The 18332-nt window shown below is 44.2% G+C and overlaps 1 protein-coding gene across 1 annotated transcript in view; it reads left to right on the forward strand.

Annotated features, from left to right (window-relative positions):
• The window catches only part of mbtps2 (membrane-bound transcription factor peptidase, site 2), a 194774-nt gene that overhangs the window by 103827 nt on the left and 72615 nt on the right, over positions 1-18332 (forward strand). The window contains exons 5-7 of the mRNA XM_072514446.1: positions 1108-1235; positions 1343-1461; positions 6811-6991. Coding sequence (XP_072370547.1) covers positions 1108-1235; positions 1343-1461; positions 6811-6991 — 428 coding nt within the window. The remainder of the gene's footprint in view (positions 1-1107; positions 1236-1342; positions 1462-6810; positions 6992-18332) is intronic.

Here is an 18332-nt window from a genome sequence, read left to right on the forward strand (position 1 = left end):
TCAAGCCCCCGGGTGTGGAGACCTGGATAAATGACATGGCAGGGTTTATAAAGTTGGAACGGATTAAGTTCGTCCTAAGGGGTTCGGCTCAAGGGTTCACCAGGCGGTGGCAACCGTTCGTCGAATACCTCACAGAAAGATAGAGGGAATGGAAAAGAAGAAGACAGCAGCAGCAACCCGGGGGGGGGGGGGGGGGGGGGGAGGAACCAGAAGGACTCTCAGGGATGTTAGTCTACATGTATAATATGTATAGATTGTTGTTCTAGGTAATTCTATATTGGACTGTTGAATTGTATTTTTGGAGAGTATTTATTTGGGACAAGGCAGTTGCCATTTAGTTTCGTTTTTTAATTTTGATGTTGTTTATATATTATTTATTTCTTGCTTAAAACTGGCCATTGTTATTTATATTGTTATATTACTGTGTAAAGGATACACAATGTACTGTCATGGTTGGCCAAACATTTTGAATAAAATATATTTTTTTTAAAAAAATGTTTTTTAAGGCAAAGATAGATAGATGTTTGAACAGTAAAGTAACAAAAATAATGGTGAGCAGGCGGGTAAGTGGAGCTGAGTCCACAAAAAGCTCAGCCATGATCTTATTAAATGGCGGAGCAGGCGCAAAGGGCTAGATGGCCTACTCCTCCTAATTCTTATGTAAAGCCATTTATTTCCCCAGCGGTATTGAGGGAGGGTAACCTGAAGTTAGATATTGTGGGGAGTTTGAAAGACTAATGGGACTGGATGGTCTTTTCTCATCCTTAACTTGTTCTTTGCAGTGGTTAGCACTTCTGCCTCACAGCACCGCGGACCCGGGTTCGATTTTGGCCTGGGTCCCTGTCCATGTGGAGTTTGCGCATTCTCCCTATGTCTGCGTGGATCTCACCTCCACAACACAAAAAATTGTGCAGTGTAGCTAAATTGCCTATTAATTGGAAAAATGAATTGGGTACTCTAAATTTTTTTTTAAAAAACTTGTTCTGAACATTCTTAGATATTTCCGTAATTCAGCCATTCATATTACAGTTTGTTTTGTTTAAAGTTGAGTACGGCATTTGTAATAAGAGAATTGTTGTGCTGTTTTCCCCTCGCTCCACTGTGCAGGGAACAAGTGAGATTTAATGGTTTTGGAGTGTTTATTTTCGTCATCTACCCTGGAGCCTTTGTCGACCTCTACACAAACCATTTGCAGTTGATATCCCCAATCCAACAACTCCGAGTATTCTGTGCAGGTAAATCTCACCTCTCTCTTGGGATGAATTAAGTTATGTTCCAGGCTGGCATAATTTTCTTCAGCCTTCAATGTGAAGAAAGTTATTTTTCCTTTCTATTTTGACAGGCGTGTGGCACAACTTCATCCTGGCATTGATGGCTTTGTTGGGCCTGTACTCCTTGCCAATCTTCCTGTTCCCCCTCTACTATACAGGAAGTGGAGCTCTGGTCACTGAACTTACTGAGGTAATTCTGAAGGTTCTCTGAACAAAACTGGTCAGAGTTTCAATCACCTCTTTGACTCCAATGGAGTGTGATCACTGCTGTACACACCGTATTATCAAGTGTCAATTTTAGGAAACCATTTTATCTAAATGTTTCCGACAGGGAGTGAGGCTTGCACAATATCTGTTGATCATTTGAAGCTTTGTTCTGTTTTGTTCATGGGTTTCAAGGTTGATCTATATGTAATATAGAAACAAAGAATTTGCATTTAAATGATGTCTTTCAGAACTTGGTTTTTGATATCTCATCCGAAAGGCAGCACCTCTGACAGTGCAACACGAATCTAGGGGCTTGGATAGGGCAGAAATTGTAAGTAGAATCCATGAGGGCTTCTTGAAACAATGTGTAGATAATCCAACTTGGTCAGGTGCCATACATGACCTGGTATTGGGGAATGAGCCCGGCCAGGTGGTTGAAGTTTCAGTAGGGGAACATTTCGGGAACAGTGACAAAACTCAGTAAGTTTTGAGATACTGTTGGATAAAGATAAGAGCAGTCCTTGGGTGAAGGTGGGAGATTGGGGGAAGGCTAATTATGCCAATATTAGGCAGGAACTGAAGAATTTAGATTGGTGGGGGGGGATGTTTGAGGGTAAATCAATATCTGGCATGTGGAGGCTTTGAAATGTCAGTTGATAGGAATTAAGGACTGGCATGTTCTTGTGAGGAAGAAAGATAAGTATGACAAATTTTGTGTACCTTGGATAACGAGGAATATAGTCAAAAAGAAAAAGGAAGCATTTGTAAGGGCTGGAAGACTGGGAACATGAGCAAGAGCAGCATAGAGCATCGTGAATAGATTCTTACAGGGAACAGATCAGTCCGAGGGGTAAGTCATTGAGGAGTCTTGTAGCTGTGGGGAAGAAGCTGTTCCTATGTCTGGATGTGCGAGTCTTCAGACTTCTGTACCTTCTGCCTGATGGAAGGGTCTGGAAGAAGGTAATGCCTGGGTGGGAGGGGTCTCTGATAATGCTGTCTGCCTTCCTGAGGCAGCGAGAGGTGTCTACAGAATCAAGCTTGAACTTTATTGTTAGTCTTGGTCAGACCAACTTGTTTGTTTCAAGACTGCCAGCTGGCTCTCTGATACTGAGACTGCAAATGAGCTTGTGCAGGAAATGCTTTCCCTTGTGTTGTGACTCGAATACGCAAAACCATTCAAGACTGAGGTCAATAGATTCTTGGACGGTGACTAGAGGGGGAGAAGAACACCGAGTCTCGTTATACGCGGATGACCTATTGTTATACGTGTCGGACCCAGCGGGGGGGATGATAGAGGTTATGCGAATTTTGAGGAGGTTCGGGGAATTTTCGGGGTATAGGTTAAACATGGGGAAGAGTGAATTATTTGTGATACATCCAGGGGACCAGAGTAGAGAGATAGAAGGCTTACCGCTAAGGAAAGTGGAAAGAAACTTCCGATACTTGGGGATTCAGATCGCTAGGAGCTGGGGAACCTTGCACAGACTTAATCTGACACGGCTGGTAGAACAAATGGAGGAGGACTTTAAGAGGTGGGACATGCAGCCTTTATCGCTGGCCGGCAGGGTGCAAGCAATTAAGATGATGGTCCTCCCGAGGTTCTTATTTGTATTTCAATGTCTCCCTATTTTAATCACCAGGACGTTTTTTAATAAAATAGATAGGAGCATTACGAGCTTTGTGTGGGCAGGGAAAGTTCCGAGAGTAAGGAGGGGGTTCCTTCAGCGCAGTAGGGACAGAGGAGGACTGGCACTACCGAACTTGGGAGATTATTATTGGGCCGCCAATGTGGCAATGATACGTAGATGGATGATGGAGGGTGAGGGAGCGGCATGGAAAAGGCTGGAGAGAAGGTCCTGTAAAGGGACGAGTCTAGAGGCGCTGGTGACGGCACCGCTACCGCTCTCACCTAAAAAGTACACCACGAACCCGGTGGTGGCGGCAACACTGAACATATGGGGACAGTGGAGGCGACAGAGAGGGGTGCGGGGAGCCCTGGTGGGGTCCCCTATCAGGAACAACCATAGGTTCGCCCCAGGAAGAATGGATGGAGGATTTCAGAGCTGGTACCAGTTGGGAATTAGGAAGGTGGGAGATTTATTCATAGATGGGACTTTTGCGAGCTTGGGAGCACTGGAGGAAAAGTATAAGTTACCCCGGGGAAATTTCTTGAGATATATGCAGGTGAGGGCGTTTACTAGACAACAGGTGAGGGAATTTCCGCGGCTCCCGACACAGGGGATACAGGACAGGGTGCTTTCAGGGGTGTGGGTCGGAGAGGGCAAGGTGTCAGAGATTTACAGAGAGATGAGGGAAGAGGGGGAGGAGTCGGTGGGCGAACTAAAAGGAAAGTGGGAAGAAGAACTAGGGGAGGAGATAGAGGAGGGAATGTGGGCTGATGCCCTAAGCAGGGTAAACTCCTCTTCCTCATGCGCCAGGCTTAGCCTGATTCAATTTAAGGTGCTACATAGAGCACACATAACGGGGGCAAGATTGAGCAGGTTCTTTGGAGTGGAGAACAGATGTGGGAGGTGTGGCGGGAGCCCGGCAAACCACACACATATGTTTTGGGCGTGCCCGGCACTGGTAGGATATTGGAAGGGAGTGACGGGAGTGATCTCGCAGGTGGTGAATGCCCGGGTCAAACCAAGCTGGGGGTTAGCTCTATTTGGAGTTGCGGAAGAGCCGGGAGTGCAGGAGGCGAAAGAGGCCGATGTCATGGCCTTTGCGTCCCTCGTAGCCCGGCGCAGGATCCTACTCGTGGAAGGAGGCGAAACCCCCCGGACTGGAGGCCTGGGTAAACGATATGGCGGGGTTTATTAAACTGGAGCAGATAAAGTTTGCCCTGAGAGGATCGGCTCAAGGGTTCACCAGGCGGTGGCAGCCATTTCTCGACTACCTAGGGGAACGTTAGAGGGAAGACAGATGACCAGCAGCAGCAACCCAGGGGGGGGGGTGGGGGGGGGGGGGGGGGTGGAGGTTTAGTTGAGTATAGGTCAATAGAGTATGGGGTTTTGTTACTTGTGCATTATTATTATTATTATTGTTAAAAAGTTAAAAATTTCTGTTTTGTTATTGTTATCGTTTCATTTGTTTTGTAAGCGGGAAAAATGTTGTTCAGGAAAAAATTTTCAATAAAATATATTTTTAAAAAAAAATAGATTCTTGGACACTAAGGGAATCAGGATATGGGGAGTGGTCACGGAAGTGTAATTAATGTAAGTGTTCAGCCATGATCTTGTTGAATGATGGAGCTAGTTTGTTGGGCCTACTCCTAGTCTTTCTCGTGTCCTTATGACCCTGAGCCTCAACAGCCTTTTGGAGACAACTTCCAGATTTCTGCTACTGTTCTTGCTTCCTGGTGTCACCCGTGAATAATCTAACTCTCATTTTAAGATTGTGCCCCCTTGATCTGGGCGCTGTTCACCAGAGAAAATAGTTTCTCTCTACCTACTTTAGTAAACTCTTTTCATCTAAAACATCTTGATTGGATAACTTCTTAATTTTCAATACTCAAGGAATAAAAACCTAACCAATGCAACCTTTTCTTAGTTGCAGTGCGTAGATCAGAACAAGCTTTGCGAGATGAGGTGTAAACAAAACATGTAGGTCAAACTGTTGGTATATTTAATCACATGTGTAATGTTCTTGTCAGATCGCCTGATTTATATTACAATAACATTTGCAGCTAAAGCGATAAACGATTTATCAACATTAACTGTGGGCAAGTATCGAACCTTATGTATTACTACTGGGCGGCGAATGTGGAGAAAGTGCGGAGCTGGGTCAGAGGGGTTGATTCCCAGTGGGTCAGAATGGAGGAGAGTTTGTGCAAGGGGTCGGGGCTGAAAGCACTAGCAACAGCGCCGCTCCCGTTAGCTCTGGGGAAATACTCAGGGAGTCTGGTAATAATAGCTTCATTGAAAATCTGGAGGCAGTTTCGCCAACACTTTGGGTTGAGGGCAGGGTCAAGGGAAATGCCGATTCAGGGGAACCACAGATTTGAGCCAGGGAAGTGGGATGGAAATTTTCGGAAATGGAAGGAGAAGGGGATTAAGACACTAAAAGATTTGTTTATTAGGGGTTGGTTTGCAGGATTGAAGGAGCTGGATGTGAAGTATGGGCTGGAGCAGGGGGAAATGTTTAGATACATGCAGGTTCGAGATTTTGCCAGAAAGGAGATGCAGAGCTTCCCGGTGGAGCCGGCCTCCACATTGCTGGAGGAGGTGCTAACGACAGGGGGACTGTAGAAGGGGGTAGTGTCAGCGGTTTATGGAGCTATTTTGGAAGAGGAGAAGGCAGCACTGGAAGGGGTCAAAGCAAAGTGGGAGGAAGAGTTGGGAGAGGACATGGAGGAGGGGTTCTGGTGTGAGGTGCTCCAGAGAGTGAACACCTCCACCTCGTGCACGAGGTTGGGGCTGATACAGCTGAAGGTGGTATACAGAGCACACCTCACGAGGGCGAGGATGAGCCGATTCTTTGAAGGAGTAGAAGATGTGTGTGAACGTTGCGGGGGGGCCCCACTAATCACGTTCATATGTTTTGGTCCTGTCCAAAGCTAGAGGATTACTGGAAGGTGGTTTTTAGGGTACTTTCTAAAGTGGTGCACGTGAAACTGGACCCGGGCCCCCGGGAGGCCATATTTGGGGTGTCGGACCAGCCAGGGTTGGAAACGGGTGGGGAGGCAGATGTTGTAGCCTTTGCCTCGTTGATCGCCCGAAGGCGGATCCTGATAGGTTGGAGAGCAACCTCTCCACCCTGTGCCCTGGCGTGGCGGGGCAACCTGTTGGAATTCTTGACTCTTGAGAAGGTTAAGTTTGAACTGAGGGAAAGGATGGAGAGGTTCTACAATTAAAGGTCATTATTCATTATGCACTTTCAAGAACTGGATAACATTGAATATTAATTGTGGCGGTTGGGTAGGGGGGGAGGGGGGCTGTGTGTATTAATGGTGACTATGGGTGATCCCTGATTCCTTTTTGTCATTTGTTTGTGTGAACATGCGGGCTAATGTTTGGGGTTTGGTGGGAGGATGGGATTGTTGTTATTGATATGGGGATTGACATATTTGTTACTGATTATTGTTTATTGTTGGTGGGTGTAAATTTGGGAGAAAATGTGAAAAAAGAGAATAAAATTTTTTTTTAAACTGTGGGCCAACTATATACAAAACAACAGATGGATAACAGTATTAACATACACAAGCAACCACTCTCTTCCAGCTCTCCGGTCAGTCTGGGGTCACCTGTATACTAATGAGACTCCTAGTGGTCATTCGGTGAATTGCAACACTACCATGATATCACCACTACACATACCTTTTGTTTCTCAGAATTCCCCAGCCAGTGGACCAAGAGGACTGTCCGTGGGTGATTTTGTGAAATATGTGGAGAACTGTTCCGTTGACAGTGTGGAGAATTGGCACAAGTGCATTGAAGATATCTCTGTGAAGCCACAGATTGGATACTGTATCAAAGAGGAAATCCTGCAACACTTGAACTCTGTGGGCCGAGGTACTGATCTGCAATATTTTGGATATAAGGGCAGAGATAACAAGAAACTAAAACGCTACAAGCATCCATCAGGTCTGGAGGCAACTGTGAAACAACAACAGAGAAGGTCTGTAATAGGGTAGAAAGCAGGAAGGATTAACGACAATACACAATGGTGTATGGTAAAAGGAGGTAACAATAGAACAAGTGGAGAAACAAGATGGGTCTAGAGGAGGGAAGCACGGAAAATTTTGCGAAAATAGGACTGTGGCCTGGGAATGTAGATGAAGAAAGGCAAGTGGACCTCAGGGGTGTAGCCAATACAATAACACTGAACGTTTTACAGCTTTAGATCTTCCATTTTCCCACAGAATGGTTGCTGAAAATGGAAGTTGGCTGCACCAAAGCCACTGGGGAGTGGAGGGGGCTGGGCTAGTGTCACTGAGATCACCCACATCCTGCCTTCCTTCCTCTAGATTCCTGGTCCACAGCAATTCCCTCTGCTTGGCCAAATTGCCCACTTTCCCTCCACCTTCTTGCTATTCTATTCTAACCATATACACCTATCCTCTCAGAGAAATGTAAAAGATCTCATGGCCTTATTCGAGGAAAGAGCTGGGGAGTTCTTCCCGATGTCCTGACCAACATTTATACCCGAACCAACATCACCTAAATGAATGATCTGGTCCTTTAATTTGCTGCCATATTATATCACTGGTCTCTCAATTTGCGGATGATACGAAAATTGAAAATGATGTCAACTATGATGAGGATTGTGGGCGGCACAGTGGTGCAGTGGTTAGCACTGCTGTCTCATGGTGCCGAGGATCAGGGTTCGATCCCGGCCCCGGGTCACTGTCCGTGTGGAGTTTGCATATTCTTCCCGTACCTGCACGGGTCTCATCCCAAAAATATGCAGGGTAGGTGGATTGGCACACTAAATTGCCCCTTAATTGGAAAAAATAATTGGGTACTCTACATTTATTTTTTTTAAAACTAGGATGAGGATAGTCTTGAACTTCAAAAGGACACAGACATGTTGGTGGATTGGGCAGACTGGTGGCAGATGAAGTTCAATGCAGAGAAGTGTGAGGTGATTCATTTTGGCAGGAAAATGGAGAGTAAAATGTGTAGAGACAGGACAAAATAAAGAGAGAAACTCTAAAAGAGATGCAGGAACAAAGGGACCTCCGTGTCTATGTACATACGTGTCATGTGAGAGTAACTTTAAGATATGGGTGTTTATAAAAATATCTAGTGGATGTACCTTGAAGAAATCACAGCAAGATGTGTATGAATCTCTGCAAGCTTATGAATGTTCATTTGATGATTTAAAAGTGGTAACCTCTCAGTAGTGAAGTTAAACTTGATGTCTTTCTATAAAGAGGGTTCTTTTTGTCTGATGGATGTTACTTAGCGAATACTGTATTCTTTGGGGGATTTATTGGTGTTGATAGTTGTTAAAATATTTACTGTGGGTTTATAAAGTGTGAACTGGTTTCATAAATAAACATTGTTTTAATTTAAAAGTACTGTTGATTTCTGGTGCATCACACCTGCAGAATAGGGCCATGTGCTCCCCATAACCACAATCTATTCAAAGTTGTGGGTCAGGTGAACTCCATGATACACTTTGGGGCTCTCTAAACCCTGGCCCATAACAAATTGAGGGCCCGAGGGGGATAACACAGAATATAGAACATACAGTGCAGAAGGAGGCCATTCAGCCCATCGAGTCTGCACTGGCCCATTTAAGCCCTCACTTCCACCGTATCCCCGTAACCCAATAACCCCTCCTAACCTTTTTTGGTCACTGAGGGCAATTTAGAATGGCCAATCCACCTAACCTGCACGTCTTTGGATTGTGGGAGGAAACCGGAGCACCCGGAGGAAACCCACGCAGACACAGGGAGAACGTGCAGACTCTGCATAGACAGTGACCCAGCAGGGAATCGAACCTGGGAACCTGGCGCTGTGAAGCCGCAGTGCTAATCACTTGTGCTACCGTGCTGCCCAAAAAGTCTATCTATTGGGTTGGCTTTGTGAACTTAAAGACAGTGAGGGGTGAGCACATTGTGGTTGCTTTTCAGGTGTGGTATTTTAGTTTAAGTAGGGAGTGTGTTGTGGGCAATGGTTCTTTCAGAGGCTCTGAAGTTTTTGAGGGTGGAGATGGTCACACGCAGTACCTTACGGACAGAGACTAAAAGCAGGTTTTTAGAGTTGGCAGAAACATTGCAGTTAACATTACCTGACAAAATGTGAAAAGATGAGGTAATTATGGCAGTGGCTAAGCATTTAAAATTGCCTGAGATACAGTCTAACTCAGTGGAAATGGCAAAAATTCAGTTACAAATTAAACAAATGGAACATGAGAAAGAATTAAAACAGCTTGAATACGAAAGAGATAGAGAGGAAAAAGAGAGTGAAGAAAGGAAAAAAGAAAGAATACTCCAAGCGGAACAAAAAGAAAGAGAAAGGGAGATACAGATCATGGAAAAAGAGAAAGAGAAAGAGTTTGAACTTCAGAAAATAGCCATGAAACATGACAGTCAGTTAAAATTGGCGGACGCAAAGGGAAACGTACAGTTGGATGATAGTGATGAGGATAGTGAGAAAGAGCGTCATAGTCGAAGGCTTGGTGGGGATCTATTTAAATATGTTCAAGCATTGCCAATGTTTGACGAGAAGGAGATAGAAGCCTTTTTCATTTCATTTGAGAAGGTGGCAAAACAAATGAAATGGCCACCGGACATGTGGGTATTACTGATTCAAACAAAACTGGTAGGTAGGGCTCGTGAAGTGTTTGAAGTACCGGAGGAGGTGAAAAAATCCACCTTGGGTGCATAAGAACTAGTGCCTGAAACCTACAGACAAAGGTTTAGAAATTTAAGGCAAGAATTTGGTCAAACATACATGGAGTTTGAAAGGATCAAATAGAGTAATTTTGATCAGTGGATAAGGGCTTTGAAAATAGACCAAAAATATGAAGCTCTCAGTGAAATTACACTTTTGGAGGAGTTTAAAAATTCATTTCCTGAAGTAGTGAGAACTCATGTGGAAGAGCCGAGGGTTAAAACTGTGAGATTAGCAGCAGAAATGGCAGATGATTCTGAATTAGTTCATCAATGAAAATTTGGTTTCCGACATCAGTTTCAGCATGTGAGGGATAGAAACTGTGGACATGTGAAATACTCAAGTGGTAAAGGAGATCTGATGGGCGATAATAAGGAGAGTACCTCAGACTAAAAAAGAAATCCAGGAGGGTGGAAAAGAAATGAAAAGTTTCAAATGTTTTCACTGTAATAAACTAGGCCATGGAAAGTCACAGTGTTGGTGGTTGAAGAAAAGCACTGGGAAGGCTGATGTGGTAAAACAGGATAAGACAGTGGGGTTTGTTAAAGTGGTAAAGGAAAGCCGAAGTGAAGCGAAGGAGGTGCAAAGGTTGTATAGCCTGATCAAGAGGTGATTGATAAGAAGGTGCCAGATGTCTTTAAAGAATTTACTTGTGTGGGTAAAGTTTACTCATGTGTACCAGAAGGAGCAGGTAAAGCAGTCATAATTCTAAGAGATACGGGAGCTTGTCAATGTTTAATGGTAAGAGATGAGTAGTTATGTACTTTGGGAAGAATGTTGCCAGAAAAGGTGGTAATATGTGGAATTCAGGATGAGAAGAGTAGTGTTCCATTATATAAAGTAAGGTTGGAAAGTCCAGTGAAGAGTGGTGAAGAGGTGGGTAGGAGTAAAAGAGAAACAGTCTTGTCTGGACTGTTCCTGGGAATACAGTTTATCTTGGGTAATGATATAGCTAGATCGCAGGTGGGAGTGATGCCTACTGTGGGTGATAAGCCAGTGGAAAATCAGACAACTGAAGAGTTGAAGGACGAGTATCCTGGGATTTTTCCCAGATTGTGTAGTAACAAGGTCGCAAAGTGACAGGTTAAGACAAGAGGAGAATTCAAAGCGTGAAGCTGAAGTGCAATTATCAGAATCGATTTTTGATCAGATGGTTGAAAAAGAACAAGAACAGGTGGAGGATGTGGTGGATATTTTTAATTTAGGAAAATTGGCAGAGTTACAACAGAAAGATATAGAAATAAAATGGATGTATCAGAAAGAGGAATCTGAATGTATATCGGAGTGGTATTACCGTAAAAATGATGTCTTGATGAGGAAATGGAGACCTTTACATATGCAGGTGGATGAAAAGTGGGCAGAAGTTCATCAAGTAGTATTGCCGGTAGGGTATAGAAAGGAGGTGTTGTGAGTTGCACATGCCGTACCAGTGGGAGGTCATTTGGGAGTAAGGGAAACTCAAGCTAAAACACAAAAACATTTTTATTGGCCTGGATGACATAAAGATGTAATTAAATTTTGTCGATCATGTCACACATGTCAAGTGATCGGGAAACCTCAAGCAGTGATAAAACCAACACCCTTAATACCCATTCCAGCATTTGAGGAACCTTTTACAAGGGTCTTAATTGATTACATAGGACCGCTTCCCAAAATGAAAAGTGGGAATCAATATCTTTGGACTATAATGGATGTGTCCACTAGGTTTCCAGAGGCCATTCCAATACGTAATATTACAGCTAAAAAGATTGTGGAGGAGTTACTTAAATTCTTTATTAGATATGGACTACCCACAGAAATACAATCGGATCAAGGATCAAATTTTACCTCAAGGTTGTTCAAAGAAGTTATGGATAGCTTTGGAATAAAACAATTTAAATCAACTGCGTACCATCCAGAATCGCAGGGAGCGTTAGTAAGGTGGCATCAGACATTAAAGACAATGTTGAGGGCTTATTGTCAAGATTATCCAGAGGATTGGGATAAAGGAATTCCATTCGTACTGTTTGCAATTTGGTATGCACCGAATGAAGTCAACCAAATCCAGTCCTTTTGAACTAATTTTTGGTCATGAGGTCAGAAGACCACTTAATTTGATGAAGGAAAAATTGGTGAGTGAGAAATCAGAACTTACATTATTGGATTACGTGTCAAATTTTAGGGAACGATTAAATAGAGCAGGTGAATTGGCTAGATAGCATTTAAAAGTTGCACAAAATGTGATGAAACGGGTAGCAAACAAGGAATCAAAATTTCATAGTTTTGCCAGTGGAGATAAAGTTTTAGTATTGTTACCAGTGGTAGATGAACCTTTAAAAGCAAAGTTTTGTGGACCTTATTAGATTGAAAGGAAATTAAGTGAGATGAATTATGTGGTCAGAACGCCAGATCGGACTTCCGATGACGGCGGGAGGCAGCCGCACACTGGAGGGCTCCCGCTTGGGAATAGGAATTTCGGAGTTTTGACGCCCGGTCCCGGGGGCAGCGGAGGCTGAAAAGGCTGTAAGAAGGCCCAGGGAGGAGAAATTCCAAGTTTGGGAGAAAAACGGCTGTGAAAAAGGGGTTAACGGAAGTCCACCGGCGAGTGAAAAAGTCAGCGCAGGAACTGTAAGGAAAGCTGAGGCTGGAGCACCAGGGGAGGCCGCATTGTTCATGGCAGAAGAAATGACCAAGGTGATGGCTGTGGAACTTGAAAACCAGTTCACAAAACACATGGAAGCAATGAAGAAGGAGAAGGGGAGGTATTGAAAGTGCTGGTGGAGGAGGCGATTGCCCCGCTGAGGGCGGCGGTATCAAGCGCAGTGGCGGAGGTGCGGGAGCAAGGTGAGACACTGAAGCATGTGGAAGAGGCACAGTGATCAACTCACCTCGATGGGGAAGGAGTTGCGGAGGGTGATAGAGACCAACAAGGGTCTGTGGGCCAAAATGGAATACCTGGAAAACAGATCCAGGCGACAGAATCTGAGGATTGTGGGTCTGCCCAAAGGGATGGAAAGCCCGAGGCCAATGGAGTATTTTGCCACTGTGTTGGCGAAGCTATTGGGGGAGGGGGACAATCCCTCCCGATATGAACTGGATCGGGCTTATCGGTCGTGGAAGCCTATACCAAAGGCGAGTGAGCCGCCAAGAGTAGTAACTGTGTTTCCGTAGGTATAGTGTAAAGGAGAAAGTCCTGTGCTGGGCAAAGCAGAAGCGGGAGGTGCAGTGGGCTGGAGCTGGTATACAAATATACCAGGACTTTACGGTGGAGCTGGCGAGGAGACGGGCTGCCTTCAGCCGGGTGAAGAAGGCACTGTACATCAGCAAGCTGCAGTGCGGCATAGTATATCCAGCTAAGTTGAGGGTGACCTACAAATCCAAGAACTTTTATTTTGGGACGGCGGAAGCAGCGGAGGAGTTTGCGAAGGCAGAAGGACTGTGACAGAATTGAGAAATGGTCGTGTACCGATGTAGCCTCATGTAACTTTATTTTTTCACTGCGTGTTGGTGTATGTACTAAATGAGTTGACGCTGTATATATTTGGACAAGGGAAGAGATGAGACTTTCATTTGCAATGATGGTTCTTTGGGGTTTGGGTGTGTATGCTGGGGTTGTGTGCTAAAGGAGATTTCTTGGTTTTCCTGGAACCGGGCAAGGGGGAAGGAGACCCGGGTGGGGGCCTCCACCCTGGCCGGTTTAAGCCGGCCAGTGAACGGGAGTGAGGTGGGGGAGGGGGTGCGGCCATCGGAGCCTGGTAGAACAGTTTTGGAGAGTCTAGCCAGGGTGAAAGGTTGGATGAAGGAACCGAGGTTGGGGGGAGGAGTTTACAAGAGGAAGTCGAGGGGAGGAGTCTGGGAGGGGGGTGGGGTGTCTACAATTCATGGGTGTCATTCACGGTACTCTTTCGGGGATTGGATAGCATTGAATATTCGGGGGGTGGACTGTATATGTCAATGGTGACCATAGGCGATTCCTGATTTCTTTTTCTTTTTTCATGACTTTTCCCACCTTGGGAGGGTTTGTTTTATTTAATGCATATAATGTCAGGTGGACCGTTGCTTGGGGGGGGGGTGGGAGGATGGTATCGTTGTCATTGATAAGGGGATTGACATTATATTCGTTACTGTTTACTGTTTGTTGGTGGGGTGTATATTCTGTAGAAAATGTGAAAATGGAGAATAAAAATATTTTTAAAAATACAACGGCAGATAGAAGGAAAACTGACCGAGTGTGTCATGTGAATATGTTTAAAAGCTACTTTGAAAGGGAATGAGAGCAAAAGGGGGGAGGTTTTAATGATTATAACTCAAAGTTACAAATTAAATCCAGATGATTTTGAATTTGACATACCTCTAATTAAATTGCAAAACGAGTATGTTCTTAAAAATTGGGATAAATTGTTGAGTTACCTTCCAGAGGAAAAACGGACTGACTGAAAGAGTTATTGTATCACATGGGCAAGTTTGTGGAGATAAATTGGAAAGTACTAAAATGGCATACATGATGTAGATGTGGGAAATACTGTTCCAATCAAACAACATCCATATAGACTTAACCCAGGTTAACAAAGAAATTGAGAGTATGCTTAAAAATGGCATAATTGAAGTGGGTTGCAGCCAATGGAGCTCACCCATAGTGATGGTACCTAAACCAGACGGTACCCAACGGTTGTGTGTGGACTATAGAAAGGTTAATGCGGTTACAAAGAACGGACTCTTATCCTATCCCACGTTTGGAGGATTGCATTGAGAAAGTGGGACAATCAGCTTTTATTTCCAAACTGGATTTATTTAACGGTTACTGGCAGGTACCTTTATCCGAATGGGGGAAGGAGATTTCAGCTTTTGTGACTCCAGATGGTATATACCAAATTCAAAGTTATGCCATTTGGCATGAAAAACGCCCCAGCCACATTTCAACGGTTAACTGACAAAGTCGTTTCAGGATTACCCAATTGTGCGGTATACATCGACGATCTGGTTATTTTCAGCCAGACATGGAAAGAACATTTAAAACATCTGGTGGAGTTATTCAGTCGACTTCAGGAGGCGGTATGGTGGTAAACCTAGCCAAAAGTGAATTTGGAAAAGCCCAAGTCACTTTCCTTGGCCATATAATCGGACAGGGTCGAATGGTCACACGGGATGTGAAAACAAAAGTAATTGAGGAGTTTCTAATACCCTCGACACGAAGGGAAATAATGCGATTTCTTGGCATGAGTGGATTTGATCGGACATTTGTGGCAGAGTTTTGCCACGTGGTTGCTCCACTGATGGACTTGCTGAAGAAACGTTGAACATTTCAGTGGACAGCGGGGTTTCAACAGGCATTTGACTGCCTTAAAGCTGTGATAACCAATGTTCCTGTGTTGGAGAATTACAAGGGACTCTGTGATCAGATTGAAATAATGTATTTGACTTTAAAGAGAAATGCCAAGGCGTAGAGAAATGGATGGATCGTGCAAAGACCTTCTTGTCCAAAGAGACTCAATCGAGAAGGATTCCAGTTGGAGGAAGAAGAACAAACATCTTAAATGTTTGTGTTTTGTTTTGTTTAAAAAAAAACATATTCATTGTCCATATTTCTTAAAGGAAAGTGAAAAATGAAACCATCATTTTTGATGGCTGATGGTTTTTTTTCTTGGGGGGAGGTATCATATGAGAGTACGTTTAAGAAATGGGTGTTTATAAAAATCTCTGTAGTGGATGTACCTTTAAGAAATGGGTGTTTAGCGATGATGTCAGTGTGGGTGGAGTTAGGCTGTCTGTCTGCTTTTACTTTCGTTTTAGGCTGTTTGCTACAGGGTGTATTTGGTTTTGTTTTAGATTTGGAAAAGCTGCAATCACAGCAAGATGTGTATGAATCTCTGCAAGCTTATGAATGTTCATTTGATGATTTCAAAGTGGTAACTTCTCAGTAGTGAAGTTAAACCTGATGCCTTTCTGTAAAGATGGTTCTTTTTGTCTTATGGATGTTGCAAGGAAAGATTAAGAGTTACTTAGTACTGTATTTGGGGGATTGATTGGTGTTGATAGTTGTTAAGATGTTTACTGTGGGTTCATAAACTGTTAACTGGTTTCATAAATAAATAATGTTTTAATTTAAAAGTACTGTAGATTTCTGTTGCATCACACCTGCAGAGTGGGCCCATGTGCTCTCCCTAACCACAATCTATTCAAAGTTGTTGGTCAGATGAACGCCATGATACACTTTGGGGCTCTCTAAACCCTGGCCCATAACAATAAGTAATTGAAGATTACCGGTCTGTTTCAGAGTGTAGTGAATAAAGCATATAGGCACCCTAGACTTTATTAATAGAGGCATTGAGTAAGGAGGTCAGGGTGGCACAGTGGTCTCACAGCACCAGGGACCCGGGTTAAATTCTGGCCTTGGGTCATTGTCTGTGTGGAGTTTGCACATTCTCCGTGTCTGCGTGGGTTTCCTCTGGGTGCTCCGGTTTTCTCCCACAGTCCCCAGATGTGCAAGTTAGATGGATTGGCCATGCTAAATTGCCCATTTGTGTTCAAGGGTGTGCAGGTTAAGTGGGGTTATGGAGATGGAGTGGGACTAGATAGGGTGTTCTTTCAGCTTCAATGAGCCGAATGGTCTCCTTCTGCACTGTAAGAATTTTATGGTTATAGAACCATAGGATTTACAGTACACAAGGAGGCCATTCGGCTCATTGAGTCTGCACCAGCCCTTGGAAAGAGCACCCGAATTCAGCCCACACATCCACCCTCTCCCCGTAACCTCGCCTGACCTTTTTGGACTCTAAGGGGCAATTTAGCATGGCTAATCCACCTAACCAGCACATCTTTGGACTGTGGGAGGAAACCCATGCAGACACGAAAGAGAACGTGCAGACTCCACACAGATAGTGACCCAAGCCGGGAATCGAACCTGGGACCCTGGAGTTGTGAAGCAACAGTGCTAACCACTGTGCTACCGTCACGACCACTAAAGCGTCATTCCCTAACCGGGAATCGAGGGTCTTGTTGAACTTCTCTAAGACACTAGTAGACCTCATCTGGAGACTGTGTCCAGTTCTGGGTGCTATACTGAAGGAAGGATGTGAAGGCATTGGTCAGTACAGATGGGATTCACAAGACTGATTCCAGGTATAAAGAACTATCGCTATGACAGTAGATTGGATAGGGGCAGCACGGTGGCACAGTGGTTAGCACTACTGCCGCACAGCGGCAGGGACCCAGGTTCAATTCCAGCCTTGGGTGACTGCCTGTGTGGAGCTTGCACATTCTTGCCGTGTCTCCGTGGGTTTCCTCCGGGTGCTCCGATTTTCTCCCACAGTCCAAAGATGTGCAGGTTAGGTGGATTGACCATGCTAAATTGCGCCTTAGGGTGGCGCTGCAGGAATAGGACGGGGGATTGGATCTAGGTAGGGTGCTCTTTCAAAGGGCTTGGCAGACTCGATGGGCCGAATGGCCTCCTTCTGCACGGTAGGGATACTATGTTACTCTAGATATCGTTTGACCAAACGTCAATGCAAAAGAAGGCTGAGATGATACTTGATCGAGGCATTTAAGATCCTGAGGGGTATGGACACAATAAGGAGTGACAAACGGTTCCTCCAGTCTCACCTCAGGTTCAGGCTGACCTTCCAAATGGTCCCAACATTTTCCATTTTTGCTTGTTTTCCAGGAGCCACAGTTTCTTACTTTGGGCTTAGCTTGTATCCAGCATGGGGAGAGCAATGAGGGACTGTGATAGCCACGTTGGCCTACCCTTCCCACGATAATTTGTACACAAGTTTATCTGGATTTTAACAAAGCCTTGGACAATGTCCCACTTGGGACTCCAGCTTTGTGTGTTACCTCCCTGGTGCAAGGGTCAAGTGTGTCTCGGAGTGGCTGCAGGGTATTCTGGAAAGTCTGTCTGCTTTTACTTTCGCTTTAGGCTGTTTGCTACAGGGTGTATTTGCTTTCATTTTAGATTTGGAAAAGCTGCAATCACAGCAAGATGTGTATGAATCTCTGCAAGCTTATGAATATTCATTTGATGATTTCAAAGCTGTGATAACCAATGCTCCTGTGTTGGAGAATTACAAGGGACTCTGTGATCAGATTGAAATAATGTATTTGACTTTAAAGAGAAATGCCAAGGTGTAGAGAAATGGATGGATCGTGCAAAGACCTTCTTGTCCAAAGAGACTCAATCGAGAAGGATTCCAGTTGGAGGAAGAAGAACAAACATGAACTCTGTTATCTTAAATGTTTGTGTTTTGTTTTGTTTTGTTTAAAAAAAAAACATATATTCATTGTCCATATTTCTTAAAGGAAAGTGAAAAATGAAACCATCATTTTTGATGGCTGATGGGTTTTTTTTCTTGGGGGGAGGTATCATGTGAGAGTACGTTTAAGAAATGGGTGTTTATAAAAATCTCTGTAGTGGATGTACCTTTAAGAAATGGGTGTTTAGCGGTGATGTCAGTGTGGGTGGAGTTAGGCTGTCTGTCTGCTTTTACTTTCGCTTTAGGCTGTTTGCTACAGGGTGTATTTGATTTTTTAGATT

Source organism: Scyliorhinus torazame, chromosome 8 (genome assembly GCF_047496885.1).
Source record: "Scyliorhinus torazame isolate Kashiwa2021f chromosome 8, sScyTor2.1, whole genome shotgun sequence".
Lineage (NCBI taxonomy): Eukaryota > Metazoa > Chordata > Chondrichthyes > Carcharhiniformes > Scyliorhinidae > Scyliorhinus > Scyliorhinus torazame.